General features: G+C 37.2%; 1 protein-coding gene across 3 annotated transcripts; it reads right to left on the reverse strand.

Moving 5' to 3' along the window:
• Nucleotides 1-4,722: 4,722 nt before the first annotated feature.
• Nucleotides 4,723-11,902, reverse strand: LOC149260385 (uncharacterized). 3 transcript variants are annotated; one of them, XM_089420584.1, is made up of 4 exons: nucleotides 10,630-11,902; nucleotides 9,460-9,904; nucleotides 9,103-9,218; nucleotides 4,723-4,941 (listed from the first exon to the last, which is right to left on the reverse strand). In XM_089420584.1, the coding sequence occupies exons 1-4, from the start codon at nucleotides 10,892-10,894 to the stop codon at nucleotides 4,850-4,852; spliced, it is 918 nt and encodes a 305-aa protein (XP_089276710.1). In that variant the 5' UTR covers nucleotides 10,895-11,902; the 3' UTR covers nucleotides 4,723-4,849. The 3 variants fall into 3 exon arrangements, with proteins under 3 accessions (XP_089276710.1, XP_089276704.1, XP_089276716.1); XM_089420578.1 differs by lacking the exon at nucleotides 4,723-4,941 and adding an exon at nucleotides 7,640-8,265 and having other exon boundaries at nucleotides 10,630-11,880; XM_089420590.1 differs by lacking the exon at nucleotides 4,723-4,941 and adding an exon at nucleotides 8,012-8,265 and having other exon boundaries at nucleotides 9,081-9,218; nucleotides 10,630-11,895.
• Between the last annotated feature and the right edge of the window lie 448 nt (nucleotides 11,903-12,350).

The raw sequence follows: 12,350 nt of genomic DNA on the forward strand, positions 1-12,350 counted from the left end.
ATGTAAAAAGCAAAAAGAAGAAAAAGATTTCTTATTATTATTTCAGTAGTTAAGCATGTTCTTCATGCTTCTAGGAGTTTGTTGAGTCAAAGAGTCAAAAGTCCTATTTGAACCTCTTGCAAAGAAAAAGAAAAAAAAGAAGCAAAATTTAACATGTAATTTGGGTAAATTTACCTCAAGAAACCAGGTCGGCCCTCCTAGATGACAAGTTGGCTCACCCAACGGTTGTGTCTTTTTGCATATGAGAACAACTATATATTGGCATGTGTCCTCCTCCAATTTGGCACGAAGAATTCGGTGCTTCTCTGTAATGAATTCCAAGCTGAGATGATAGGAAGTTTTCTAAGACTTGAGAGCTGGATTGATGTGAGCTTCCTGAGGTTAAAGTTCTGAAATTGATGCAAGTTTCTTGGGCTATAGAAGATCTGAAACATATGTGAGTTTCCCGTGAATTTTTGCAGTTGAGATTGGTGTTATCTCCTATGGCTGAAATAGATGAAGAAGCCAAATTTGGAGGGCTTGAACTGGCTTTTTGGAGGTTGAATTTGGGCCTTGGATTCTCACTTTGATCTAATTTTTAATAAGAGGATATTTTGTGGGGTTTTTCCCTAGCTTGGACCCTAATTTTTGTGTTCTTTGTCTCTTGTGATGTTCATGTTTTTGTTCATTTTGGTAATTGTTTGATGAAAGAAGAATATAATTTTAATAAAACGACAACAAACATTCACAAGTAATTAACATGTAAAGAGAAATCATCCCTAATCTGTTGCCCTATCAATTTCTCAACATGGTATAAGAGCTAAGGTTTGAAAAGGGAAGTTTGAAGATCACATTCTGTTGGCATTTGAAGAAGATCATTATCAAAGATTCAAAGAAGATACAAAACTTTCCAGTCCAATATATACTCTCTATTTGAATCCAAGCCAATAAGGTATGATCAGTGTTGTGATAATCTATGACGTTTGTTAGTATCAAAGATCAAAAGTTATTGAAAGTGAACTCTGAGAATTGTATCACTTTAATGCTATCACTTTGTGAACAAAAAGTGCAAAGATTTGTAGCAAAATAATATTGTGATATAAAGACCCTGTGGTAACCCTAGTCAATAAATTTGATCTTGTAATCCAAAGAGATTTGCAAAAGTCTAAAGTAATGATATAAGAAGTTTGCATTGATTCTAAAGGTTGAGACTATGAATATCCAAATGTTTTGTGACTTGCTTTAATCAACAGAGACTCATTGTGGCTTTCAGTGGCTCGTCGTGCTTTCTGGGTACCTTGCATTCTCTATAGTTCGTTGTCTGCTCTCTGTAGCTTGCAATATGCTTTGAGGCTCGATCTCTGTGATTCAAAATACACCATGGCTCATATTAATACTCAAAGGCTTGTGTATACTCTATGGCATGGCTCGCACTCTTTGGCATCGTTATCATGGGGCTCGTATTTTCTATGGTGGCTCTCCTTTATATAGTGGCATCTCTACAATGACATCAATATATTTGTGCATTGGGGCATATCTACAATTTTCAAGGCATTGCATGTTTATACACAATAGTCTAACTCTATATTATAATGGTCAGTGACATCAATGCTATGTGGTTTGTATAGCATCACATTGAATAGCTATGGCACACACTGCATTTTTTGTGGCTCGCATTTGGCATTTATTAATATTTATGTAGACTCTTCCTCTGTGGCTTGCATCTCAAAGACTCGCTTTTGTTTATAGCTTGCACTCTATCCACATACACATCGCAGTGATGTTGCTTATAACAGTGACTTCAATTATACTCTATGGCGTACATGTTTCATAAACAGTGGCAACGCATCCTGTAGTGGTATCGCATCTATAAAAATAGCATCGTATCTATAACTATGACTCTCAATCTTACATACTCTGAGGGGCTCGACATTACATAGTGGATTGGGTTTGATATATATAACAGTGTTTACAGTACTCTCGATGGTAGCCTGATGTTTGACAGTTACCCTGATGTTTGGCAAAGTAACCTTCAATGACAGTGATAAAGTAGTATGACAACTTGGTCCATATTTTAGTCTTGAAGACCAGAACACTGAAGCTCTATGGATAAATTGTGATTTGAAGCTTCTCTATAACATCAATACTTGAGGCAGTCACACTACCCAAATTTCCTTCCTATACATAATAGAAAAATAAGTGACATCAATGGAGTCGACCTGAGGTTTGAAAGAAATGAAGTTGTCTATTTTGGATGAAGTTGATAAATGTCCACTCGAGGATCAAGATCAGATCTCTGAAGGACAAGTAAAATTCTAAAAGGTACATATAATTTCTATGCATTCCATGACCTATGTTAAGTCACTTAGGTCATGGTAAGGGTTTACATTAGAGACAATGACATGTAAGAAATTAATGTTATTGCATATGAAAACTAGGCCTTCTAAACATATAAAATGGAAGTTAAACAGTATCATTAGGGTTTTGCAACATCCTAGTAAATTTTGCAATGCTTGGTTGAGAAGTCTTTATGACTATGAAGTAACAAGAGTTTGCATAGAATTTGCAATTCTTATCGTGACAGATCTTGAAGACCTTAAAAATATAGGGTTTTGCAACTCTCTTATGAGGTTGTAGAACTCTACAATTTGTAAGTGACAGGTCCCAGTATCTAGGGTTTGTAAACCCTAGCAAAGTATGGAGAAAAAGAGAAACCCTAACTGATTGTTTCCGCTGTGAAAGGAAAAGAAACCTAGTTCTTAAGAATGATAGGTATTATATCATGTTGATGTGAAGACAAGGTTTGATGAAAAGGGGTCCAAGATTAAGAGGGAGTCAACCTTCCTCCAGAGATAAGTATTTAACATCTTCTTATTACTAATGCTAATGTCTTTATATTTTGTCTCCCTGTTCTTTCATAAGTCTTCTAACCAAAGTTACAGGTCAAGGCAAGGTCTATCTAAAGCTTGACTAAGCAAATGAAAGACTTGAAGGAACGCAACATAACATAAATATTGTGAAGGAAGGAGCAGTTTGATGTATGCATCAAAAAAAGACTATCAGATGGCAAGACCTTGACGATTACGATATTGAGGTTTGTTGATTGGTTTTTTAAATTAATTGATGATTGAAAGTAGAAGAGAATGAAGCAAAACTCTATGGAAATATGAGATAGACCTTGCAAAGGTATGTTGACCTCATAAGGAGCAAGCAATAGAATTTGACATGAAGAATCTCACACCTTGACTCGAGGCCATTGTGATTTGGTAACTCTGATATTATTTGATATATGATTTGCTCCCTGGAAAGACATTGCTGGAAAGACATTGCAGAAGTATATGCAGAGGTTGGAAAGATAGCAGTTGAGATAATTTGTTGGATGATATTGATGTACCTACAGCTACGTGGTTTGATCATGGAACACATGGATTGTGTGGATAGCACTATTGATGGCTTGGAAGAGCATAAGGGAAGAATTGATATTTGGAAAGTTGATATGACTTATTGAAGAATATGAGGCAGAACTCTGTTATGAAGAATAGAAGGCATGTGCTAGCAATTGTGAGGAAGTTTGGCTCCTTGAAGACGATGGATGAACCATTTGATGACAAAGTTGTATGATGTTTGACATCCAGAAAGGTCGAAGCCTAGGTATGATGTAATGCGAGAAAGGAGCCCTATAGCTACAACTATATCTCCATGAAAGAACAAGTAGTTGATGTAGTGATGAAGTACGAGATTAGCTAAGGATTGTGATTATTTCTCCTTGGTTGAGAGGAAGTGATAGAGGACACTGTATTCTCCATGTGTCATGCACTAGGCCAGGACTAATAGTCATACATCTAGTGAAGGCATTGGTAGGGAGAATGGAGGATTGGATAAGCATAAGGGACCGACACTTGTTGAGGATTGTGAATCCAAGATAGAAGTAGTCCCATGGACCGACACTCTTTGAGGATTGGACAAGGTATCCAAGATAACAGTGGTCGAAGAGGACCGATATTCTTTGAGGATTGGGAATCCAAGATAAGAGTAATCTTGTAAGGACATACTTTGTGAACATCCAGATGGTGTATGTGTCTTGAGAGGTGGTTATGGTGGTGTCCATAGGTGTGCCTCCCAACGTTGTGCTTTAATCTAGTGGAGAGTTAGCGCTTGTTAGTCAAGGCCTTGCCATATTGCAATTTGACAATGTTGGTTATAATGTTGATGCTTGAAGATGACTTATCAAACCGACTCTTCTTATGAGAATATTTTAATTTTAGAGTATCCTTGCACCAGTTGTGGAATTATGAATACCTCCCTAGTTAAGAGGGAGTGTTGGAAAATGTAACTATGTTCGGTCTTCATAATTATCATTGTACTTGTATCATTATGTATTTTATGTAAAAAACAAAAAAAAAGTAAAAAGAGTTTTTATTATTATTTCAGTGGTTAGGCATATTCATGCTTCTAGCAAGTTTGTTGAGTCAAAGAGTCGACATCCTATTTGGACCTCTTATAAAGAAAAAAAGAAAAATTATTTTTGAACATGTAATTTGGGTAAACCATGAATTGTAAACACATCATTAATTGTGGCAAGGTTATCCTAACTACTTTATGACCTAGTTAAGATTAACCCAACAATTATTGTGCCACGCAACAATGAGAACACGATATTGCTTATTTACTACCAAGAGCAGTTTATGATGATCTGGTACAAGTGAGAAGCATACGGGGTCATACCTTGTTTGACAAGACAGACTCCCACTACAGAAATGACACAAATTGAATAAACTTGTTATTCTCAAATATTTGGGCTTAAGTGATTATCTTGAGGCTTTGGTTAAAGTTCTCTCCTTTTTTTCTCTAACAACAAACCCAATCTCCCCTAGGACCACAATGCCATTTTGCAAAAATGCTTTGTCATGTTTCTCATCGTGGATTCATCATCACTATCTCTGTAGCAGCCATGTCTACCACCTGCAAAAGCCCACAATACAACAAAGTTACAAACCAATGGAGCTTTCTTATGGGTTGGTCCATGATGCAAAAATGAATAATAGATCCATAATAGAGAAACATCTGGTTCATATTTCTTCAATTCAAATCAGGTTAAGCTAGTCAATTAACTTAGGGCCAGCTGAACAACAAAAAAGAATCACTGATAGTGAATTTTGTCACATATGTAAAGAATTTTCGCTAATACACTATCCTTTGGAGTTCCTTGAAAATATTAAACCTTAAATTTGCATTACAAGAAATTCGTCCCAACCAGGCTAGTATAGGGTACCAGCAGAGTCAGCATGCATATGTAACATTCCCTTCAAAGGATTACACAACCTACCAAGCACGGACACTACCCAGATTCAAAAATTTTGATTTAAGTTCGAACCAATTAAAATATAAAACCATTCAAACTCATACATGCATGCAATTAATTAACTGAGCAGAAATAAGCATGCAGAAACTCATTTAAATCATGGATTCCATTTTGAATTTCATTTATAAGCATAAATTAACCTAATTTGCAAGTTATAAATAGAGATTGAACACTTATCTTTTCACTGAGATGGTATAAGAAACTGGCTGTGTATGAGCACTTTTCACTCAAACATATGTTCCACTGCAAATGCCACCCCCATTCTGAGCTAAGAGGCCACTTCAGTGAAGGAAACTCCTGCAGATTCAGAAGTCACTCTCCCATCTCAATTGCTCTTAGGATCAATGAAACTACTTACAACTAAAAACTCCGAGTAATCATTGAGCTATGAAACAATCATGGCATTCTTATCCACTTCCCACGCAGCACAAGGAAGGCATCTCCCTTTTCTACTCAACAGTCCCTTGGGAATATTCTCCCACAGTGCAAGGAGAAGGAAGACATTTCCCTTCTCTACTAAACAGCTCCTTGAGAGTATTCTCCGTTCTAGTACTCTTAGTGTAGGCAGTAACAACCCATCATGCTGTTTACCTTCTGGCAGCATTACACCTTGCCTCTATGGCACCCACTGAGCAGCAATTTACAAGGAAAATTGGTGTTTCATTAGCTATCCGGCCTCTATGCTCCTCTAAAACCATCCATCTCTTTTCACAGGTCCACAAATCGCTCTCCGTTGCTGGATTTGGTCACTTACAGGTTTGTATATCGATCTAAAGCATGGGAATGCAGTTAGCTGATCGAATTGTATTAGTGTCTATAACTGATTTCTTTCAGGCAATACTAATTATCAAGGCTTCCTTGGCCAGTGCTGCTAGATCTCCTGCATCAGAACGTATGGTTCTAGATCCAAATTTATCGGGACAGGACAACTCTTTTTCCAAGTAGAACCCTTGGCTACATAAAAGAATAGGAAATTCCTTTTGTATTTGTGGGATAACAAGCATTTGAATACTGATCAATCTATCTAATTAATTTGGGGCTATTAGAGCTGGCTCTACTTTTTGGTGGATGTGAGTCAGAGCAATAACAAGAATATTTCTAATAGAATCTTTCTCACCATCTCTAGAGAGATGGTTCACTAATAAACCAAGGAAAGAGTCAGTTAAGCCTAAACCAATTGTTTGGAATCTAGCTGCTCTGATTCTTCCCATCGTAAACAAAAATTGACAGTATTCTTTGTCCGATAATGCATGTGACTATTTCCCATTCTCTTTCAGAGCAGCAGGATCTGAACCCACAACCTCCATCAACCCAAGATGGCACGCAACCAAGCTGTGCCATTCTCTGTTATAACCATAAACCAACATGAAATTGATTCAAATGTTAATGCCAAAACTTATATTTTATTTAGACTTTTATTATAATATCACACCCTCTGCTAGACATGTTCCATAAGCATGGGAATGCATTTTTCAGAACTTCAATCATGCTGGAACATGAGAAGAATGAATCAATGAGTCCATCTGAATTAGAATGAAAGATTGTGCATGGAAATGGAGAAGGTTCAAATTTTCATGACAACAGGGTTTCTTGTACTTCTCCATAATTGTTGTACCCAGCCCCATGCTTTCAAAACTATGTGAGGTAGACTTCCTCACCAACCACTTCATGCAGTCAATGATTGGATTCTAAGTCAAAGATGGTGAGTGAAGTTTAAATAACAAATCAAGAAAGGTAGGAGCTTGGAAAGATGGAATGGGTCCCCTTTTTTCCTTCCCAGTAGTGGACTCATAGCCCCTCTGGTGCTCTCTGCAGCCATCTTGGACCTTCATATTAATTTTTGAAACACTATTTACATATCCTGAGCATACCATAAAAGATCTGCCACATGGTACATAGAAATCATAATTACTACAGTTACATGCCTAGCCATTCACTAGTCAGGCTATGGCCTTGAGATCCGCACTAAGACTCCATACAACATATTTACATCGTTTACACACATGGTCATTTTATTTAAGCCCGTGTGCCTTGTCTCCCATCATTATAAACACTTTTACAATTTGAACATAGTTCCATCTAATACATCCAAGGGTAAAGATTGGGATATTGCACCATGCATTACATATCACACAATTGAATCTATCACAAAAGTAGCATTAACATCCTCTCAATAGATGTTGATAATCAAGAACCAGAAAGGAAAAAACGTTGGTAATTCACACAGAATTTCAGAAGATTGGATTCTCAGACTGGCAAGTAACTTGTTTACAGCTGGGAGCATTTTACATTATTGGCTTTGTCAAATGCAAATGAGATTTTAAGCATATGTAACAAACATAACAACAATTTACAGAGAAGGTCCTTATAAATTCTCAACCGTTGATCTTTTCATCCAAGCAACAATCTAGTGGATTTTCCCAAAAGTACTGCTACAGAAAAATATATGGCATGCCTTTGTGCCACAAAAATAATGACCCCATATTGCCTACCCAGTGTTGGGAAGTGGAACTAAGCTGATATTTGAACATACACCATCTGTGTGTATCCATTGAACACAGTCCTATTCAGACTGCTCAACCCAAGTTTTCTAAATAAATCTTTTTGATGGTTTGGAATAAGTGGTTCAGAGGAACGAGCAGGGTCATATCTTGTTTGATGAGTAAGTGATGGACCAGCTACAGGTGGAAGCTCCCAGTACATATCCAGGACAGATTCCACAAACTTGCTATTCTCAAAATGCTCAGCATGTGAGATGATCTCAAAGCTGTGGTTGAAGTTGTCTCTCATTTGTCCTCTGACACCCCACCAAGTGTCACCTGGCCCACAAAGCTCTTTTATGTCCAAGGCCTTTTCCCAAAATTGCTTCCTTTTGGCTCTTATCCTGGCTTCATCACTGTCTTCAGAGCAGTTATGACCACCACCTGGATAAAACCACAAAACAGTAAGCTGACAGACATTTCAATATGTCCAGGTTCATGAAGTGCAACAGGTTATTAATATGTTTTCGTAACTTTAAAAGACAGTAACTTATTTTTTGCTATACATTCAATAAGTGTACAGATAACTGAATTATAAAATGACCTGCATCCCCTGAAATCTAGAATCCCTTCTAAAAGTTTAGCACTTTCATAGGATTTAGTGAAATCCAACTGAATCCTATATGATGAAATTTTGGAAATATACCATCAGTTTTTAGTTTCTCAGCATATATCAACTCCTACATTTTCTCTACAATAAATTCACCCCAAGCAGGTAGTATAATGTACAGGCAAATCAATTACATGCATTCCATGTATTTGAATGTGATACATTCAAGTAACATGGAATTGAATGTATCACTAAAGCAACATCGTACTTTCCTGATAAATATTGATATCAAGAAATAGAAAGTGGTATTCAATGGGCCTAATGGTTAAGAGCATGTGTTTCCTCCTAAGAGGTCACAGGTTCAAAACCAGAGGGGGTAGAGTATGTATGCCTTCGTAGACTTAGCAGTCAAATCGCTGCGCGGAGGTGGGTCCCTTGTCCCACAAACAAGGGGGTCTCATACACCAATTTGGTGTCTGGCTTGGCTGTGACCTTAAAAATGGATATTATTATTATTATAATGCACAAGCAAATCAAAATATCCGCATTACAAAAATACATGGACAATTGATGTTATAACTAAAGTAACATCACAGTTTTCCTAATAAATATTGATGTCAATAAATGGAAACTGGGAATATCATCTCACCACCAGAAAAATGACTTCTTACCTTTTATATGAAACTGATCACAGATTTGACGCAGGGAGTAATGGTCTCCTGTGCCACTATCATAGTTGTCCTCGAACACCAGATGCCTAAATCCTGCCTTCAGAGCTTGCTTCAATCTAATGTTACAAGAAATAACACATAATCATTTAAAAGAGAAGATGCCATTTCCTTGTCACAGGTCAAACTAAACACTTCAAAGTGTGCAGCATAGCTGGTACCCATTTTGTTGGCACTAACTATACCCGATTAATCCAGTGGCACAAAAGAACCAACAAATGGATACTCAAACAAGTGCATATAATTGGCACCTGAAACAAACATTACTGTCAAACTAGTAACCGTAAAGAGAGACCTCACCTTTTGAGTTCATTCTGATGATCATCAAAGAAAACAAGCACCTTGCTCTGGTCTGAAATGTCATACTCTTTCATTACAGACTTCCATTGAAAGCTTCCAAAATCCACAAACTGTTTCCCTGAATAATATCTTCCATTGGGATCTACATAGGCTGGCCCTTTCTTCAAATACTTTTCAGGATGACGAGGGGTAATTGATATTATAGGTTTGTCGGGCATCGCTTGCCTTAAAACCCAAGTGGAATGACCTTTGAAAGCACCACTCTCTATCATCAGCTCTGGTTGTAACCACCTTGTAAAGAACCAGAGTCCAAAGCTGTGATCAAAACCCATACCAAACATATTATTCTTTATAGGTCTTCTATGATAAATGGGCACAAATTCTTTCAGGGCATAAAGAAGGTCATCTCTCGTCCACTTCACAGTAGATCCGTGTCTTGACCTGCCTTTAGACAAAACAATTAAAGTAGGCATAAGATTTATATCCAATAAATGAATTATGAATAAAAAGAATCCAAATTTGAATAGCAAAAACATGAACACCACTAAAAGATAGTATACATGAGGTGAGGAGCGTATAGGTTTTTATAGAACACAGTAGTTAGAAAAAATATCAAACAATCAATCAACTCTATCAAATGGTAATCTCACGCTAACGTACATAATAAAATGCTGGATTACAGATCCATGATCTTATAAACATGTAAATATTGTCAGAATTTGGTTCAGGAAACCGAATGTTCAACTGAGTCCGTTGGGCTGTGATCAACTTGTTGAGATGGGGACGTTGCCACGATAATGACACAGATTCAAGTCTTCGAGAGAATAGAGCTCTGATCATATGCTTGAGTTGGGCAAGTTTGATGCCAGCAGCATTAAAGTGGGTTTAACCACTACAGAGTGGAATTTGGGTTCATAGCTCCTCATGAATTAAAAATGACCGTTTACGCTTAATATACAAAATCAGACTTTCTGATGGGTGCTTAATTGACTAAAAACTAAAAGACAGAATAATAAAATCTGAAATTCAAAAATAATAAAATCTTAAAGTCAAAAATAAGTAAATATACCGAAGTTTTCAGATGGGTGCTTAATTGATTAAAAACAAAAGACAAAATACTAATATCTGAAATTCAAAAATAAGTAATTGCAGTCAAGGTAAGAAACATACACCAAGGTACTCCGAGCGAACCAAAATCTGATGAAGCTTCATTGCCTGAGCCAAAATCTGATGAAGTTTCATTGTCTCTGAGAACCGCCTCTTGAATGCCAGAATTGGTAGGATTCTTACAGAGGGGCTGCGTCCCTTGTATGAGAAAAAACCCAAGAATCAAAACCAGAAACGACAAAATGGCAATAGTCATAATACTTGACCTGCTTGTTTGTCCACCTCTAGGTAGCCCTTTGGTATTCTTCTGAATGAAACCCATCTTCATTGCTGCTGTAATGTTTTCCGGGAGTTATTTGAAAACCCACCGAAAGAGATCGTAAGCACAGATCTGTAAGTTCGTCTGTTTTGTGGCGTCATAAAACACTTTATACCCAGGTTGATCACCCCAGTGCTTGAGTTTTAACGATATAAACACCAAAACCAGATTCTGATGGCTATCATGAAGCAATATGCTCCTGGCTTGACCAGATTCAAGGCTTTCGGAATAATTAAAGCACATTTTAAGCTCCAGCCCCGGGATTATTGAACATGATTAACCAAATATTAAAAACCTTGTAAATGCCCGCATCAACATTTGAGGATTGCCAGCAGTCATGATGCACAATGATCGCGGATTGAAGGCCTTTTTGGGTACCGAAATCACATTTGAAGACCAATCACAATTACAGTCTAAATTCTTAACAATTTCATTGACCTTTACGGTACCAAAATAAGACCCTAAGGGCTCTGACAATGTACATACTTGATCAGAGATTGAAGTCCTTTAAGTTACGAAAGCAAAATTTGCGGGATACCCAAAAAAGATTAAAGTTCTTCCAACTTAACAACATGTGATTTCTAGGGATTGAACACTGCACAAACTTACCCGATTTCAGACCTCACGATCATACTCACACGTTCTGATTCTAACAACCGTCATTTCCTGCAAACTATCGGTACTACCCTTTTCTTCTGGACGCAGAAAGCTTTTCGAAGCATGGGGTCACATTAACTGTGTTCAAGTAGCAACTGGTACCATGTAAGTGTGGTAGCCATTGATTACCTGAACGCTCCTGTACATTTTTCTCTCCGGTCCCCTCTTCTCTTTTCCTACTTTTGACAGAATTTTCTTTAATTTTCCCGACGGCAAAGAGAGGGTGAGAAAGCCGGCCAGAGAATACTTTTTGCGTTCAAACTTTAACCTTTACTGCTGTAGATATAAATGATTGGAGCAATAAGAGGAATGAATAACAGTACAGAATATTCGAGGAAGGGAGCAGTACCCCAAAAAAAACCGCCTATATCTCGAGAATGAATGTCGCATTTATCATTTACCTGACTATGATGTGGGGGCTTTCTTACACTTTGAGAGTTAATAAATTTGGTTCCTGCCACCATTGTCTCCAAGACTGGACAACTTTGGCGAAGAAATCAATGTCAAACTTGTGCTCTGGGGAATTGTGTTCAAAAGGGAGATTTAAATGCAGCCAGTGTGGAAACTATTGGCTTGTGTTATTAGCAAATATATTACTGGTCTTCATCATTTGTAAACTTTATTTTATACAGTAAGAAAGAGTGCCAGTAGAAAATATAGATCACCCCTATCACTTGCCTTTTTCCCTAACAAAATTAGTGGTGGTACCTATTACACAGCGAATTTATTTTATTGCGTTTATGGTTATAAACTACATTCTTATATTTATGCTTATAATTGCATTTTTATATATTTTCTTTTATTGTGT

Source organism: Pinus tabuliformis, chromosome 6, assembly GCF_031772625.1.
Source record: "Pinus tabuliformis cultivar Carrire ecotype Pingquan chromosome 6, CPIR1, whole genome shotgun sequence".
NCBI classification, from domain to species: domain Eukaryota; kingdom Viridiplantae; phylum Streptophyta; class Pinopsida; order Pinales; family Pinaceae; genus Pinus; species Pinus tabuliformis.

Coding starts and splice junctions, on each gene's coding strand:
- LOC149260385 (XM_089420578.1), bottom strand. CDS start 10,894: ATGAAGATGGGTTTCATTCAGAAGAATACCAAAGGGCTACCTAGAGGT. Junction 9,905..10,629: donor TTCGCTCGGAGTACCTTGGT/GTATGTTTCTTA, acceptor TTTTGTCTAAAG/GCAGGTCAAGACACGGATCT. Junction 8,266..9,102: donor TGATCAGTTTCATATAAAAG/GTAAGAAGTCAT, acceptor GGTTTTATCCAG/GTGGTGGTCATAACTGCTCT.